This window comes from Macrobrachium rosenbergii, chromosome 16 (genome assembly GCF_040412425.1).
Source record: "Macrobrachium rosenbergii isolate ZJJX-2024 chromosome 16, ASM4041242v1, whole genome shotgun sequence".
NCBI lineage: Eukaryota > Metazoa > Arthropoda > Malacostraca > Decapoda > Palaemonidae > Macrobrachium > Macrobrachium rosenbergii.
This window is the reverse complement of record NC_089756.1, coordinates 51,784,772-51,797,957: the sequence shown is the minus strand read 5'-3', so window position 1 is coordinate 51,797,957 and position 13,186 is coordinate 51,784,772. Positions and strand designations below refer to the sequence as shown.

The following is a 13,186-nucleotide window of genomic DNA, read 5'->3' as shown; positions in this document are numbered from 1 at the left end:
GTGGTTCCCCCTCGGGCCTATTTGCTTCTTATTTTGGCTTTATTTTGCCTTGTTTTAGACTCACTTCTCTAAGTGTATGGGAACATGATTTTCATTGTTACATTTAATTTTTGACCTTGTGCTTGGATGCTTTTTGAATTTTGGGATACTTTCATTTAACTGGAGGTCGGTCATGTCCCTTCACGTCCATGTCGTGTTGGGCCTGCCTATCCTCCTACATGTACCTTAGACAATTTTTGTTTTATTATGATTTTTTTTTTTGAGTTATTTGTAGCCTTTACCCCTCTCCTAGGCTTCCTTCCTTTACATCGCCTCAGTTAGGTTAGCCTAGGGGTTGGCTGTAACACTTTTTCCCTTCGGGGAAAAATTCGTTTAGGAGGGGATGATCTCGATCTGTACGTATGAGTTTCATGTCGGTGATCTCGTTCTGTACATGTGTGTTTTATGCCTGGTGCTTCCCTTTGTTTGGTTTTGACTTGGATATATTGCCTACGTCCACCCTCTCCCTGTTTCGGCTTTTCACTTAGGCTAATGTTCCTAATAAGTTAAGCTGGAATAGCGAGGGTTTACCTGCGTAGCCTATCCTAGTTCAATCCTTCTTTGGGTTGCTTACCAATGGTGACCGGGAGTGCTCTCCCCACTCCTGTTCACACTTCTTTTACCGACTATATATATGTTATTTTGTGGTTTCGAGAGTCCCCTTCTCTCCCTTTTATCCTTTGCTCTCTCTCTCCCCTTGGTTTGTTTTCAAGTTTGTTAACTTTCCAAGGCTTGAGAGCAATTATCCTTATTTTATGTCGTAGCCTAAATCCCTCCTCTGCATTGATTGATTGTCCTTCGGTGTCTGAGTTGGCACTCCACCTGGACCTGGAGGTGACCAGGAGTGCTCTCCCCACTCCTGTTCACACTCCTTTTATCTTTCATTGCTCTCCTGGCCGTAGAGGTTTTTGCCCTTCCTCTCTTTTTCTCTCGCTCTTGTCGTGCGACACAGCTTACATAGCGAGGGGATCTATGAGAATCTCTGGGCGCCCGGGAGTGCTGTCCCACCCTGGTCGCTGCTTTGGGTTACCAACCTCCTGGCCTATCCTTCCCCCTTCCTTTTACGCCGACTATTTCCCTTCGTGGTGCTTCCTACACGTTCGCACCTCACTGTTGGGATCTCATACGAGGCCAGTTAGCGTTCTCCACCTAACTGTCTTCCGCTTTATTTACTTTCGGCGTTCCCCTCCTTTTGCTACTACCTGTTCGGTGTTTCGTTATCTTGTTGGGCGCTCTCCTTGCTTACTGCTACGGGCGGTTTTAGTGTTTAGCGGTCGGCGTTTATTCCCCCACCGCTATCACTTCGTTCAGGATATCCTCCTCCGGGAGTTTTCTCTCTTGGCTCGGAGTGCGCCCACTTCCGAACAGTTCATAACCTTCCCACATTTTGTTCAACATGATCGCTTGAATGTTCCGTTGACTCTGTTTTTTATGTCTATGAGTTTTGTCCTGTTAGCCCGGTTTTCTCTCGGTTTTCTCCGGGGGTTTTCCTGGTCTGACTAGGCTTTGGCTGCTACGGTACTCTGCTCCGGCATCCGTTCCAGCATGCCTTTTTCTCATACGTTTTCGACTGGTTTTGTCAAGTGCAGGAATGCTCCGCTATCCTACAACAAACCAGCGGTCACGGAGTCTATAGCTCCCATTCCGGTGCGCAGTCTGTTTTGGATTTATAGTTTGGCACGGAAGGTTATGAAGTACGCTATGCTCTCCTCGAGCAGGCTTCTTGATGAACCCGTAGGTTTCATATATACCTGTCGGTTTCGTCTCCGCCAAACTCCGCCTCATGTGACTTATTCTTGACTCGGAAGGTTGTAAAAAGTACGCTATGCTCTCTCCGAGCAGGCTACTTGATGAATCCGTGAGGTTTTATTTACACCAGTCGGTTTTATCGCCACCAAACGCCGCCTTTTGGCTTATTATTAGTCGTTTGGCACCCGGCAGGTTGCGTTGTATGCTATGCTCTCCCAAGCAGGCTACCTGATGAATCCGTGAGGTTTCATATATACCTGTCGGTTTTACCTCCGTCAAGCTCCGCCTCATGTGGCTTATTAATAGTCGCTCTTTGAACTCCGTCTCGGGGCGGGATTCTCGTTAATTCGGTAGGTTTCATATAAACCTATCGGTTCTCCGCCTCTTGTGGCTTATTAATAGTTAATCTTTCGGTGTTTGGGCTCTCTCCGGGCGAGATTCTCGGTGGATCGGTAGGTTTCATATACGCCTATCGATTTCCTCCGCCAAACTCCGTTTCCGGGCGAGATTCTCGGTAAATTGGTAGGTTTCATATACACCTATCGGTTTTTCCTTCGCCAAACTCCGTCTTATATAAATTATTGATAGTTGTTCCTCCGGTGTCTGGGGTTCTAATTTTTCCCCCTCCTGGAGGCCGGCCGCAAGTCTCGTAACTCTTCGCTTCAAGTTAATTGGTTACGGAGAGTTTTCTGAAGACGTTGCGGCCTTCTGTCTCGTTCTCGGACCTGTGAACATCGTCCCGGAGCGATAAGTAGGTGCGGGAATAATTGAGACAAGCCTTTTCCGCTTAGCTTCGGAATTAGGTGAGGCAAACTTTTCCTTTAGGGGATTTCGTTACCTTCTCATCCCTTTTCGACGGTTCCTGGTCTACCGTCCCTAAGGTGAAGTCAGTAAAAAAAAAAAAAAAAAAAGACCACCCTTTTTTAAACCAAGAAGACCCGCTCCGGGGCCCCCTCAGGACGTCTCGGATCTCTAATCCGGTGCCATCTACGAGTTTGGCCTCGTCTTCTGGAAAGGGACACGGCCCAAGCAAAGCAAGGCGGTTACCCCCTCCTTCCTTTGTTGAAAACTCTTTTACGGGTCTCCTTATAAGGAGCTCGTTATGAGGGTCATTGTCAACCTATTAACTAACTATCTTCGTCATGGTCCATGCCTTCCCTTTCCCAGGAGCTTAAATCCCAAGAGATTAATCTCAAGACTCATTGTCAATGGATCACCTGTTAAGTCCTGCTCCGTTCTGGAATTCTATCGTTCGGACATCTCCACCTCTTTCCCCTCCAGTCTGGGGAATCTTGGTGCCTTCCCTTTATGCTTCCCAGCATGAAGGCACCCTCCTGTCGGGGGTGTGGGCACACGGAGGTTGGTGGAAGGGCATTTCTTCCCTTCCGGTCTGGTATCCTCTTATCCGGGTTTTACCAGACTGTCAGAACGAGCATGGCATCTGTCTGGCAGGATCCATAAGTGAGCCCTCAGCTAGGGCTGGACACATCGTCTCCTGAGGACTCTAACGGAGTGGCAGGCGGAGAATTCCAAGTTCACGCCAGCTGTGGGGTCTTACCGTGCTCTCTTGGAGAGCCCTGTTTCTTACCCCTTGTGCTCCGAATGTAGCCCTCTTATCAACAGGCTTGTTTTGAAAATGTATCGCTGAGGCATTTCCGGGAGACAGATATCACAGATACATTCACAGTGAATCTTCTAACCCTGGACTACGCTTCTAATTTATTCAGCGTACAGCTCCCTAAGCTTCCGGAGTCAATTTTCGGAAACTGAAACAGGGTGTAAGTCAGGCTTGCCTGTTCCGCCTTGAGCTGAAAAATCTTATGAACGGTTTCACCGGGAGAATTAATCTTTTCCCAGGTGGGCGTTGTTACGGCCCATCTGGGGCTACTATTGTTACCCAGAGCCTCCGTTCTCATGGGTGTCTACCCTACGAGCAGAAACGGTCTGATCTTGCTGGGACCTGCCCTAAGTCCGGCAAGAAGTTCATGTAGTTCAAGAGCCCCCCTGCTCAGGCAGTGGTGCAGGCTCTTCAGGTCTCTGCCCCTAGACAGCCGTCAGCTCTCACTCCCAGCCTCCACCTCGATGTGTGCGGGTTCAGCCAACACATCAGCCCCTTGTAACGCCCCCCGTGTGTCTCTGCCTCCCCACGGGAAAGAGATAGCAATGCCCGCCGGGTTTTCTTTGCTTCATACGAAAACCTAAGGAAAAAATTTTCACTAGAAATTTGGCAAGAGGCTCTGACCCTCAAGGGTTATCATAGGAGCAGGGATGCATCCTACTCCTCTCCGAGAAATTGGGAAGGCTTTCGCTTCACGGGAGGCAATCAAGCCTCCTCCTGTAGTATTTCTCATATGGGTGGGAGGCTGTACCATTTTCGGGCCACTGGAACTTCAGTTCCTGGGCCCAGAGTATAGTTATCAGGGCCCGGGGTGGAGCTGGACTGTTGTCCCCCAATCAGGTTCAATCAGCCTCCGGCCAGAGTTCTGGGGTCTTTGCGAATGGCCTGTCAGGCTTTTTCAGTCTGCCAAGGAAGTTCCCTTCCACTGGAAAATTTTTCCCGGCGTGTCCCGTTTGTTTTCCTTATTCATGCGGCAAGTCTTGGTTGCTTACAGTCTTGTGGGTTCGGATCCTACTGCGCCGTGGAGCCGTAACCACCTCTATAGACCTTTCCGACGCTTCCTTTCACATCTTGGTTGCAGAAAGGTCCTATCCCTTCTTGGGATTCAGACTCGGGAGCAGGCGTGCCCCTTCAGGTTCATGCCCTCCTCAATGCGGCTCCAGAGTCTTCGCCAGTTTGAACAATACCGTAGTTCAACAGCTCTGGTATTAGGAGGCTATGCTAGCTGCATATCTAGTTGCCTGGCTCATTTGGGCACCAAGCGTCGGGAATTGCCTGAGGGCGCCGGTCATTATAATCGGTTTCTAGTCTTTGGGCTTCTAAGTAACCAGGAAGGAATCCCACCTGATTCAGGAGGGTAGCCTTCCGTAGTTATGAATCCAGTGGAAGTGGAAAGAGATAGCAAGGGCATCTTATCATTTCATCATCTCAAGCATACCTCTCCCGTGCCCAAGAAAAGGTCCTGGTTTTCTCCAGTTTGCTTCAGTGACGGTTCTCCTTCTGAAGTCAAAGCTGGAGTTTATGATCGGGTATGGTGGAGTCAGGGGCGTGTCTCCTTGATTCCTCCTACTTGAATAGTGGCCTCGGCCTTGCACAACTGTCAAGTGCTTACCGGTCAGTTCCTCTCCAGCTTTCCCCTCCGGCCTCAGTATTCCACACCGTCACCTCTCTGGCGGGTGAGGTGGTTATTTTTGGCCCAATGGAGTACATGGTACTTAGTCGGTCACGTTCCGACAGTTCCATATCAACGCTTTGGAGGGCGGTGACAGTCTTCCTGTCCTTGAAACCCCAAGAGGTTTCCTTTTAGGCTGGTTCTGAACAAAACAGCAATAGTGCGCTGCGTAAACAGGTGGTTTTGGACTCGAATTGCTCCGTTCAGGTTATGGTTCATTCTTCTCCATAACCAACAGACGAGGTGCCTCTGTCTACCACCCTTCTCGTAGGGGTCCAAAAGGTCACTGCTTTTTCCCTATCCAGGGCCTCCCCTGGTGTCGGAATAGTCCTTAGGCGGAGCATCATTCAGGTAGTCTTGTGACCTTTTCCTGGGCCTGGAAGTAGGTCTGTTTGCAACCCAATTCAGCCACAAACTATCAAGCTGTCCCGTCTGGTATAAACTCAGCCTCGCGCCAGCCCCCTCAAACTCTGATGTCCTGGCTTTGTGGTCTTTGTGAATCTTACAGTTGAGGAGGAAACTGATATTGGTCCTGTTATTACTGTTTTCCTGAAATCAGTTAAGGGATCCTACTCTACTGCAGTATGGTTCTGCAGTTAAGTAACTAGCACTCTTCACATAGTTTTCGAAGCTATAGTATTGATGCGACCGCATTGGCCTCGAAGAAAGTGTTTTGTTGGAACCAGACTCACAGGCCCTTAACTTTCATCCCTAAGGTCTGTGTTCGTCTAAGAACAGTACTCCGTCCACATTCGGTTTCCTGGTCTTTGAGTAATGTATCGGAGTTAGCTTCGGTAACCAACAATCACCTTGTTCTTATCTTTCCTTGTTAAGGAAGTCCCAAAAATTTTTAATCAGCTTAGCTTCTAGTGTTAGTTTTCCTGTACTGTCTGCCCTGTCTGGCGGAACCAATCAGTTTGGTTTGTCTGGCGGAACCAATCAGTTTGGTTTCCCCTCTTCAGGGGTAGTGTTGTGAATTCCTCACCCTAACTTTCTATCTACATTGAAGGTCCTCATTTTCGGTGGTCACCTTGGAAAGTACTCCCCCTTTTACAAGGTCTGTTTCTGTGTCCAGTTTTCTCTTGCAGGCTTTTTAGACAGGACCTCGCAATTTTGTCAGGTCCTCTCCTTTAAAAAAGGGGGGGGCACTGTCATTGGGTCTGCTATTAGGCAGGAAGTATTTTCTTAATACAAGCCTATTCAGGTGCTATTCTAAGCTCATGATCTTAGACGGTGACCACTTACATTATTTTCATTACATGAACTTAGAGGACCTTACTTATGTTCAGGGTAGAATTCTCCTAGTTTTCAACGTTTCTATTTAAGTCTTTAATAGCATAAGAATGATGTTTATTTCTCTGTTACTATTTCACCGGGTGACACGGGACCCGATCCAGAAAAAGGATTTTGACAAAGGAAAAATCTATTTCTGGAGGGGGCCCGTGTCACCCGTGACCCACCCTGTTTTTTTCATTCTCTCCCTCCCTTGATAAACTTCATTCTAGTGAGGTGGGTGCTAACATGGAATGCGGCTAGTGTTGCCTTGTATACAGTCCATGAGTAGTGCATGGGCTTGTATCGGCACCTCTCTCGTTGGGACTTTTGACATTGGGAATCTCTATAGGATAAGGTTCCGTGTTTTTGTAGTTCACCCTTTTCCATACACGACTCCATCTAGTGGAGCTCGCTCTGGGGGTAGTAACTCCAGCATTTCATTTAGCTTTCTCTGGTATCTAGCAACGGAATTACCTAGAAATAAGTGCTGAATGGACTATTTCACCGGGTGACACGGGCCCCCCTCCAGAAATAGATTTTTCCTTTGTCAAAATCCTTTTATTATTATTAATATAATTATTATTATGATTTAATCTTATTAATCGTATTAATATTTGAAAATTAGTACAGTACTTGTTATTAGGTAAATCCTTTTTTTTTTCCATCATACAAAACAAATAAACATATACATGTTTATCAAGTTAAAGGAAGGGGGAGAGAGGGCTACTAAGTATAGAAGACTGTGCCAACATTGAGAGCAGAGCACTGGGGCAATATCTGAAAACCAGTGAAGACGAGTGGCTAAGGAGTGCATGGGAAGAAGGACAGAAAAATAGACAAGGACCCAGAAATATACTGAGACAGGAGAATGAAAAACAGAACAGGAATGGCACAACAAACCAATGCATGGACAGTACATGAGAAAGGCAAAAGAACTGGCCAGCGATGAAACATGGCAATGGCTACAGAGGGGAGAACTCAAGAAGGAAACAGAAGGAATCCTTACAGCAGCACAAGATCAGGACCTAAGAACAAGTTATGTCCAAAGAACAATACAGTAGAGGGAAATAAAATCTCGCCCATATGCAGGAAGTGCAATATGAAAGACAAGACCATAAACCACATAGCAAGCAAATGTCCGGCACTTGCACAGAACCGTACAAAAAGAGGCATGATTCAGTAGCAAAAGCCCTCCACAGGAGCCTGTGCAAGAAACACCAGCTAGCTTGCAGTAATAAGTGGTACGAACACCAACCTGAGGGAGTGGTAGAAAATGATCAGGCAAAGATCCTGTGGGACTGTGGTATCAGAACAGATACGTGCCAGTAGACCAGATGTGATGTTGATTGACAAAATCAAGAAGACATATCACTCATTGATGTGGCAATACCATAGGACACCATAGTAGATGAGAAAGAAAGAAAAAATTGATAAGTATCAAGACCTGAAAATCTAAATAAGAAGGATATGGAATATGCCAGTGGAAATTGTACCCATAATCATAGGAACACTAGGCATGATCCCTGAAAAGGAATCTGGAAAAACTAGATTCCGAAGTAACCCCAGGACTCATGCATAAAAGTGTGCTACTAGAAACAGCACACATAGTGAGAAAAATGATGGGCTCCTAAGAAGGCAGGATGCAACCCAGAACCCCACACTATAAAACTACCCAGTCGAATAGGATGACTGTGATAAAAAAAAATAATAATAATATAACTGTAATAACAAAATTTATAAATTTCTATAGTAAATTATGTGATATTTTAAACAAATATAATTTCCTGATCTTTCATTAAACCTTTGAAGAGAGGGGCAGGGCAAAACTGCCAGATACTGTATGTCAATCATTGCTCCCAGTGTGTCAGAAGATTTCTCTCTCTCTCTCTCTCTCTCTCTCTCTCTCTCTCTCTCTCTCTCTGTCTTCATAAATCATGAATTTTCCATGTTTTGATATCTAACTTAAGAACAACTTCTCTCTCTCTCTCATGTTATTCTCTCTGTTTCCATAATAATTCCTAAATAATTTAACTTGATATTTCAAGTAAGGACAGTCTCTCTCTCTCTCTCTCTCTCTCTCTCTCTCTCTCTCTCTCTCTCTCTCTCTCTCTCTCTCTCTCTCTCTCTGTATAATAATTGATAAATAATTTCACTCCTAAGTAAGGACAACCCTTATCTCTCTCACTCTCTCTCTCCTCACTCGAGGATTTGCAAATGTCACGTCTGTGAAAAAATCGCGTATGACAATTAGTTAGGTTCCAATGAAAAGCTTGCGTGTCTGTGATTTTGCGCAACTTGAATCGTGTAAGATTTAGGTATTACTGTACACTGTACTAGGGTGTGCTTGTGGCTTGAATTTCATTTTTGGTAGATCATACTGTACTATGCTATGCACATAGAGGGAATTTCACTAAGGTTTTCAAATAAAATTACCAAACTTAGGGCTTATGTAACAATTCATAACCATCTTATGATTAACAACCACTTAATATTGCATGAGCACCACTTACCAAAGAACTGACAAAAACAACATTGAGTATTACATAAACAAACAGATTGGGAAACAGCTGTTGTGCAAATTTGATGGATTTTATTTTAACATGAAGTATGATAGTTTTAACTTTGTATACCTGTTTTATTTTTATGTATAGAAATAAAAATAATAATTCCAGTAATAATCCATTTGTTTTAGCAACTGAAAAATTATTCTTCTAATTATTTTGATTGTAGGCTTCAATCAGATGATTCTGAGAACATAAGCATTAGCCTAGCCTACATAAATGCATCTGGCAGATCAGTTTTTATATCACGTTGGTGATATAACATGATAATAATACAGTATAAATAGATTCAGTGAGTAAAATATCAGTTTCATTACCATTACCGATTTCTTAAATGGAGCTGTAACAGCTTATTAACTTGTGCAAATGGATACTGAAAGTGTAACACCCAGTTTAGGGCAATAGTTCACACATACGCATCTTGTATCTCATGTATGGTAATACAGTATGGTCACAACTGATAAGAAAAATGCTGTATTTTTATACAGTAACTTTCTTATCCGTTGTTACCATACTGTATTACCATACACAAGATGCAAAATGTGTATGTGTGATTGTTGATAAAACCACGTTTAGCTTTAGCTAAACACAGGTAGGCAACCTACCTACTGAACTCTGTCAGTTACAAGAGAGAAAAAGAAGGGGTTACATTTTTTTCAGCGTGTTTATGCAGCATATTTTGTTACAGATATGGGGGAAAAGGTAGATAATTGACTTTTGCATAAAGTATTCAGTTTAAAGAGTGATGGTTGTTGTTTACAAGCATTTTTAGTACTTGCAGTTATGCAGTATTGACAAGGTAAGGTGAGGAAGGTAAAGAGTTACCCTAGAACACCTGTAGATTTTTTACTTGTCTCTATCCAGATTTTGCCATTATCCGACAAGGCCTTGGCTCTATTAGTCTGAATAATCAAGGGATTATTGTATTTGACTGCATCCTAAGAGCCCTCAGTGCCAGCCCCAATCTGGGTATCGTCTAATGTTGGAAGTGATTCATTATTGCAGATGAAGTAAAATTTTAAAAACCAGTGAATTAACTCAAACCAGAAATGTCTGTGTATGTTGGAAACCTTTATGAAGTGAAGCTATAAATATCTTCAAAGGCATCCCTGGAATTGAAACATGGAATATTCTTTGGGTAGCTAGGGAAGTCATCAGAGAAGGATTTGTTTATATGATAGATGAAATAGAAAAATATGTTAGGTCATTAAGATGTTTAACAAGTGAAGGACTCAAAGGTTACTAGATCAATAGCAAAATCATAAATTTTCCTTAAGAAAGCAAGTGTTAATTACATTTTATCATGGGGTTTTTTGATATCCTAATGTCTTTAATTTACAGGAAGAATTAGTATCATATATGTTTTTGTGTAATAAAAACATAAATGTACTGTACTGTTTTGTATGTACAGTGACTTGGAACCAATTAATTTTTCATGTTAGATTATGACTATTTTGTAACTTTTTTTTTTTTTTTTTTGTGTTAAAAGTTTTCATCCTTCTGCTTTGAAGCTGTGGATAGTATGATCCAGTGAACCTTTTGAAATACTGGATTTTAGCTTTATTCTCTATCTTTCACTTTTTATAGCTTTATTCATCTCTCACTTTAAGTTTATTATCCCTGTGTTATTAAATAATATATACAGTGTACAGTTATTTCAGATGATAACTCAGTTTTGATTGTTTTAATAACAAAGATTTTTATATATACTTTATGTTAAGTTAAAAGTTAAAGTCCTCCTGGGCCTCTGTAGGCTCATAGGGCAGGTGCTGATCTGTTTCTTAGGCCGACAGCCAATGGGGGACAAGTCCCAATGCCTATGATACGTGGCCAGTGTGTCGCTAGGCCAGCTGTTAAACTCCCTAGCCCAAGGGCTGGTACCTATTCTCCTACTGAACCTCTCAGGTTTTTTCGGACCACTAGGTTGATGTGCTGCCGGGATTTTTGCAGTGGCGCAATCTGAGCCATCAGTGAGCGGCAGGATTTGAACCCCGGCCCTCTCGACTGGTAGCCGAGAATCATACCACTGCGCCACCACTTTATGTAGTGCCCGTAATATTTTTGGTTTTCACATACTGTTCATGGAGATCAGTTTAATACCCCAGTAGCTGACCTGCTATTATTGAAAACTATTCTACGGTTATGATATAAATCGTTTTCTTTATAAAGAGCATCTTAATTGAACAATCAAGTAGAAGGGTAAAGTTTTTTCTACAACAAAAGCCAGTCACTTGCCACATTCACATGTCAAGTTCTCAGGATTTTCTTTGTTGCAATTATGGTAATTGTTTTGTTACAGTTACACAGCTTATAACCCCCCATATATAGTATTACTTACATGTAACTTCAGTAACAAACATCTTTTATTGATAAGTTCTTGTTTATGTTGAATGAATGATTGTGAGTTATGAAATTTTACTTCTTGATCAATCTGTTGGATGTTTTGATGGTCACATTAGTAATCATTTGGATTTCCTCATGTTGTACAGAAAATATGATTGTGTAATGTACTATTTTTCTTTTGTTAGGAATGGCTTGAAGAATTTGCAGTCATTCTTTGTTCGATAACAGATAAATTTTTTACGCATTTCAGTTCCTTAGTATTAGGAAATTTTCCTTTAAATAATAATTTACTTATATTAGTATTGTGCATATTATAAATTGCATATAATGAACATTGACTAGAGGAGTATATATGTAGCCATTATTTGGATTTGTTTGATGAGTGAGGTTAGTTAAAAAATGATTTAATGTGTATCTTCAGTCTTTGGAGGGTGTAGATTGGGTTTAATTCATAATATAACACATTAAATTGTAAATGAGATGAATGGCAAAATTTGTACAAAAAAGCCTACCTTGCATGACATTTTTTCATATTAACTAGTGTAGTGCTTTACATTAATAATTTTTTATGTTCATGTTTGGAAATATGAAAATAATTTAGCATTATCAAATTGGCAGGTTTTGGACCTTTAGCAAGTCCTGCTCAAGTTAAAGCAACTGGTATCGCTAATCCAGCCAAGACACCAAGATCCACCCTGAATGGAAAAGAATTTAATTCAAAATCATCAAACAACAAGCCTGCTGCTTATGTTCCATACAAAGGTGCTCTCAAGTCAGTGAATACTGTAGATATTCATAAAACTATGAGTGAAAAGATTCCACCTGTGAAAACTATGTAAGTTTTTGTATTTTATTCCTTTTCAAGTTGTGATTGCTCTCTGCAGGGGATTATTGTTGTCAGTGCACCTCATGCAGTGCACTGTAGGTATTACTTAAGGTTCTTTGCAGCATCCCTTTGGCCCCTAGTCATTCCTTTTACTGTACCTCTGTTCATATTCTCTTTCTTCCATCTTACTTCCCACCATCTCCAAAAATTTTTTTGCCTACTGCAACTGCAAAGTTTTCCTCCTGTTATGCCTTTAAAATCTCTTTACTCTATTTTTCCATTTCAGGCCATGGCTTTTGGCTTAAATTTTACATTCTATTCCAAATTTTGATTTTTTCTGTGATTGTTTAGAAATAGACAAATGTATCAAACTTCATCAGGGCAACCAAGAAAATGTTGCCAGGGTTCAAAAGCGTATATAGTACACATTGCAAAGGCTCACCATTAAGTACACTTCCCTGTGGTTGCTTACACAATGGGCCCAAAACCTTGTGACAAGTTTTCCTGTATTTTTTCTTTTATCTAAATCTGGGGTTAACCCTAAAATTTGATGGTAAACAAAATTATAGGTCACCTATCGTGTAGATTATGGGCTAAATATTTTCCTTTTATTGTATGTCTGACAGCCACCTTTAAAACAAGATTTCATAAGTGCTGGGTTATCGTTTTTGATAGTCAGTGCCTTATCTATTACAGTAATTGGCAGTTTTATTTAAGTAACTTATCCAGTAATTACATAGCTATTAGTTTCTACTATTCGGCAGCTTAAAATTTTGAAATTCGCGGATTGCGCTAGTTTGTTTTGGGTTATGGTGACATGCCCTGCCCACTTTTGGGGGAAGAAGAGGAACAACTTAGCAAAGAGCTTCAATTTGCCTCTGCCAGCTGATGGTTGAAGTCCAGTGGTTGGCAGCAGCTTGAATTTTGGAATTCTTACTTTGCTGGTTGTTTTCTTTCATTTGTAGTTGGTGAAGTATTCTTTTGGTAGCCTTGAGCCACAATTTAGTTAGTGATAGGCATGATCTGATCACCAGTTTACAACTTTTTGACGGTTTTTTGGACTTGTCTTTTGGAAATTTTCATAATGGCTGACACTAGTATTT

General features: G+C 42.0%; 1 protein-coding gene across 1 annotated transcript in view; it reads left to right on the top strand.

Moving 5' to 3' along the window:
• LOC136847435 (nucleolar and spindle-associated protein 1-like) overlaps positions 1-13,186 on the top strand; it is a 108,065-nt gene that overhangs the window by 82,454 nt on the left and 12,425 nt on the right. Inside the window, exon 11 of the mRNA XM_067119125.1 lies at positions 11,876-12,092. Within this exon, the coding sequence (XP_066975226.1) occupies positions 11,876-12,092 (217 nt within the window). The remainder of the gene's footprint in view (positions 1-11,875; positions 12,093-13,186) is intronic.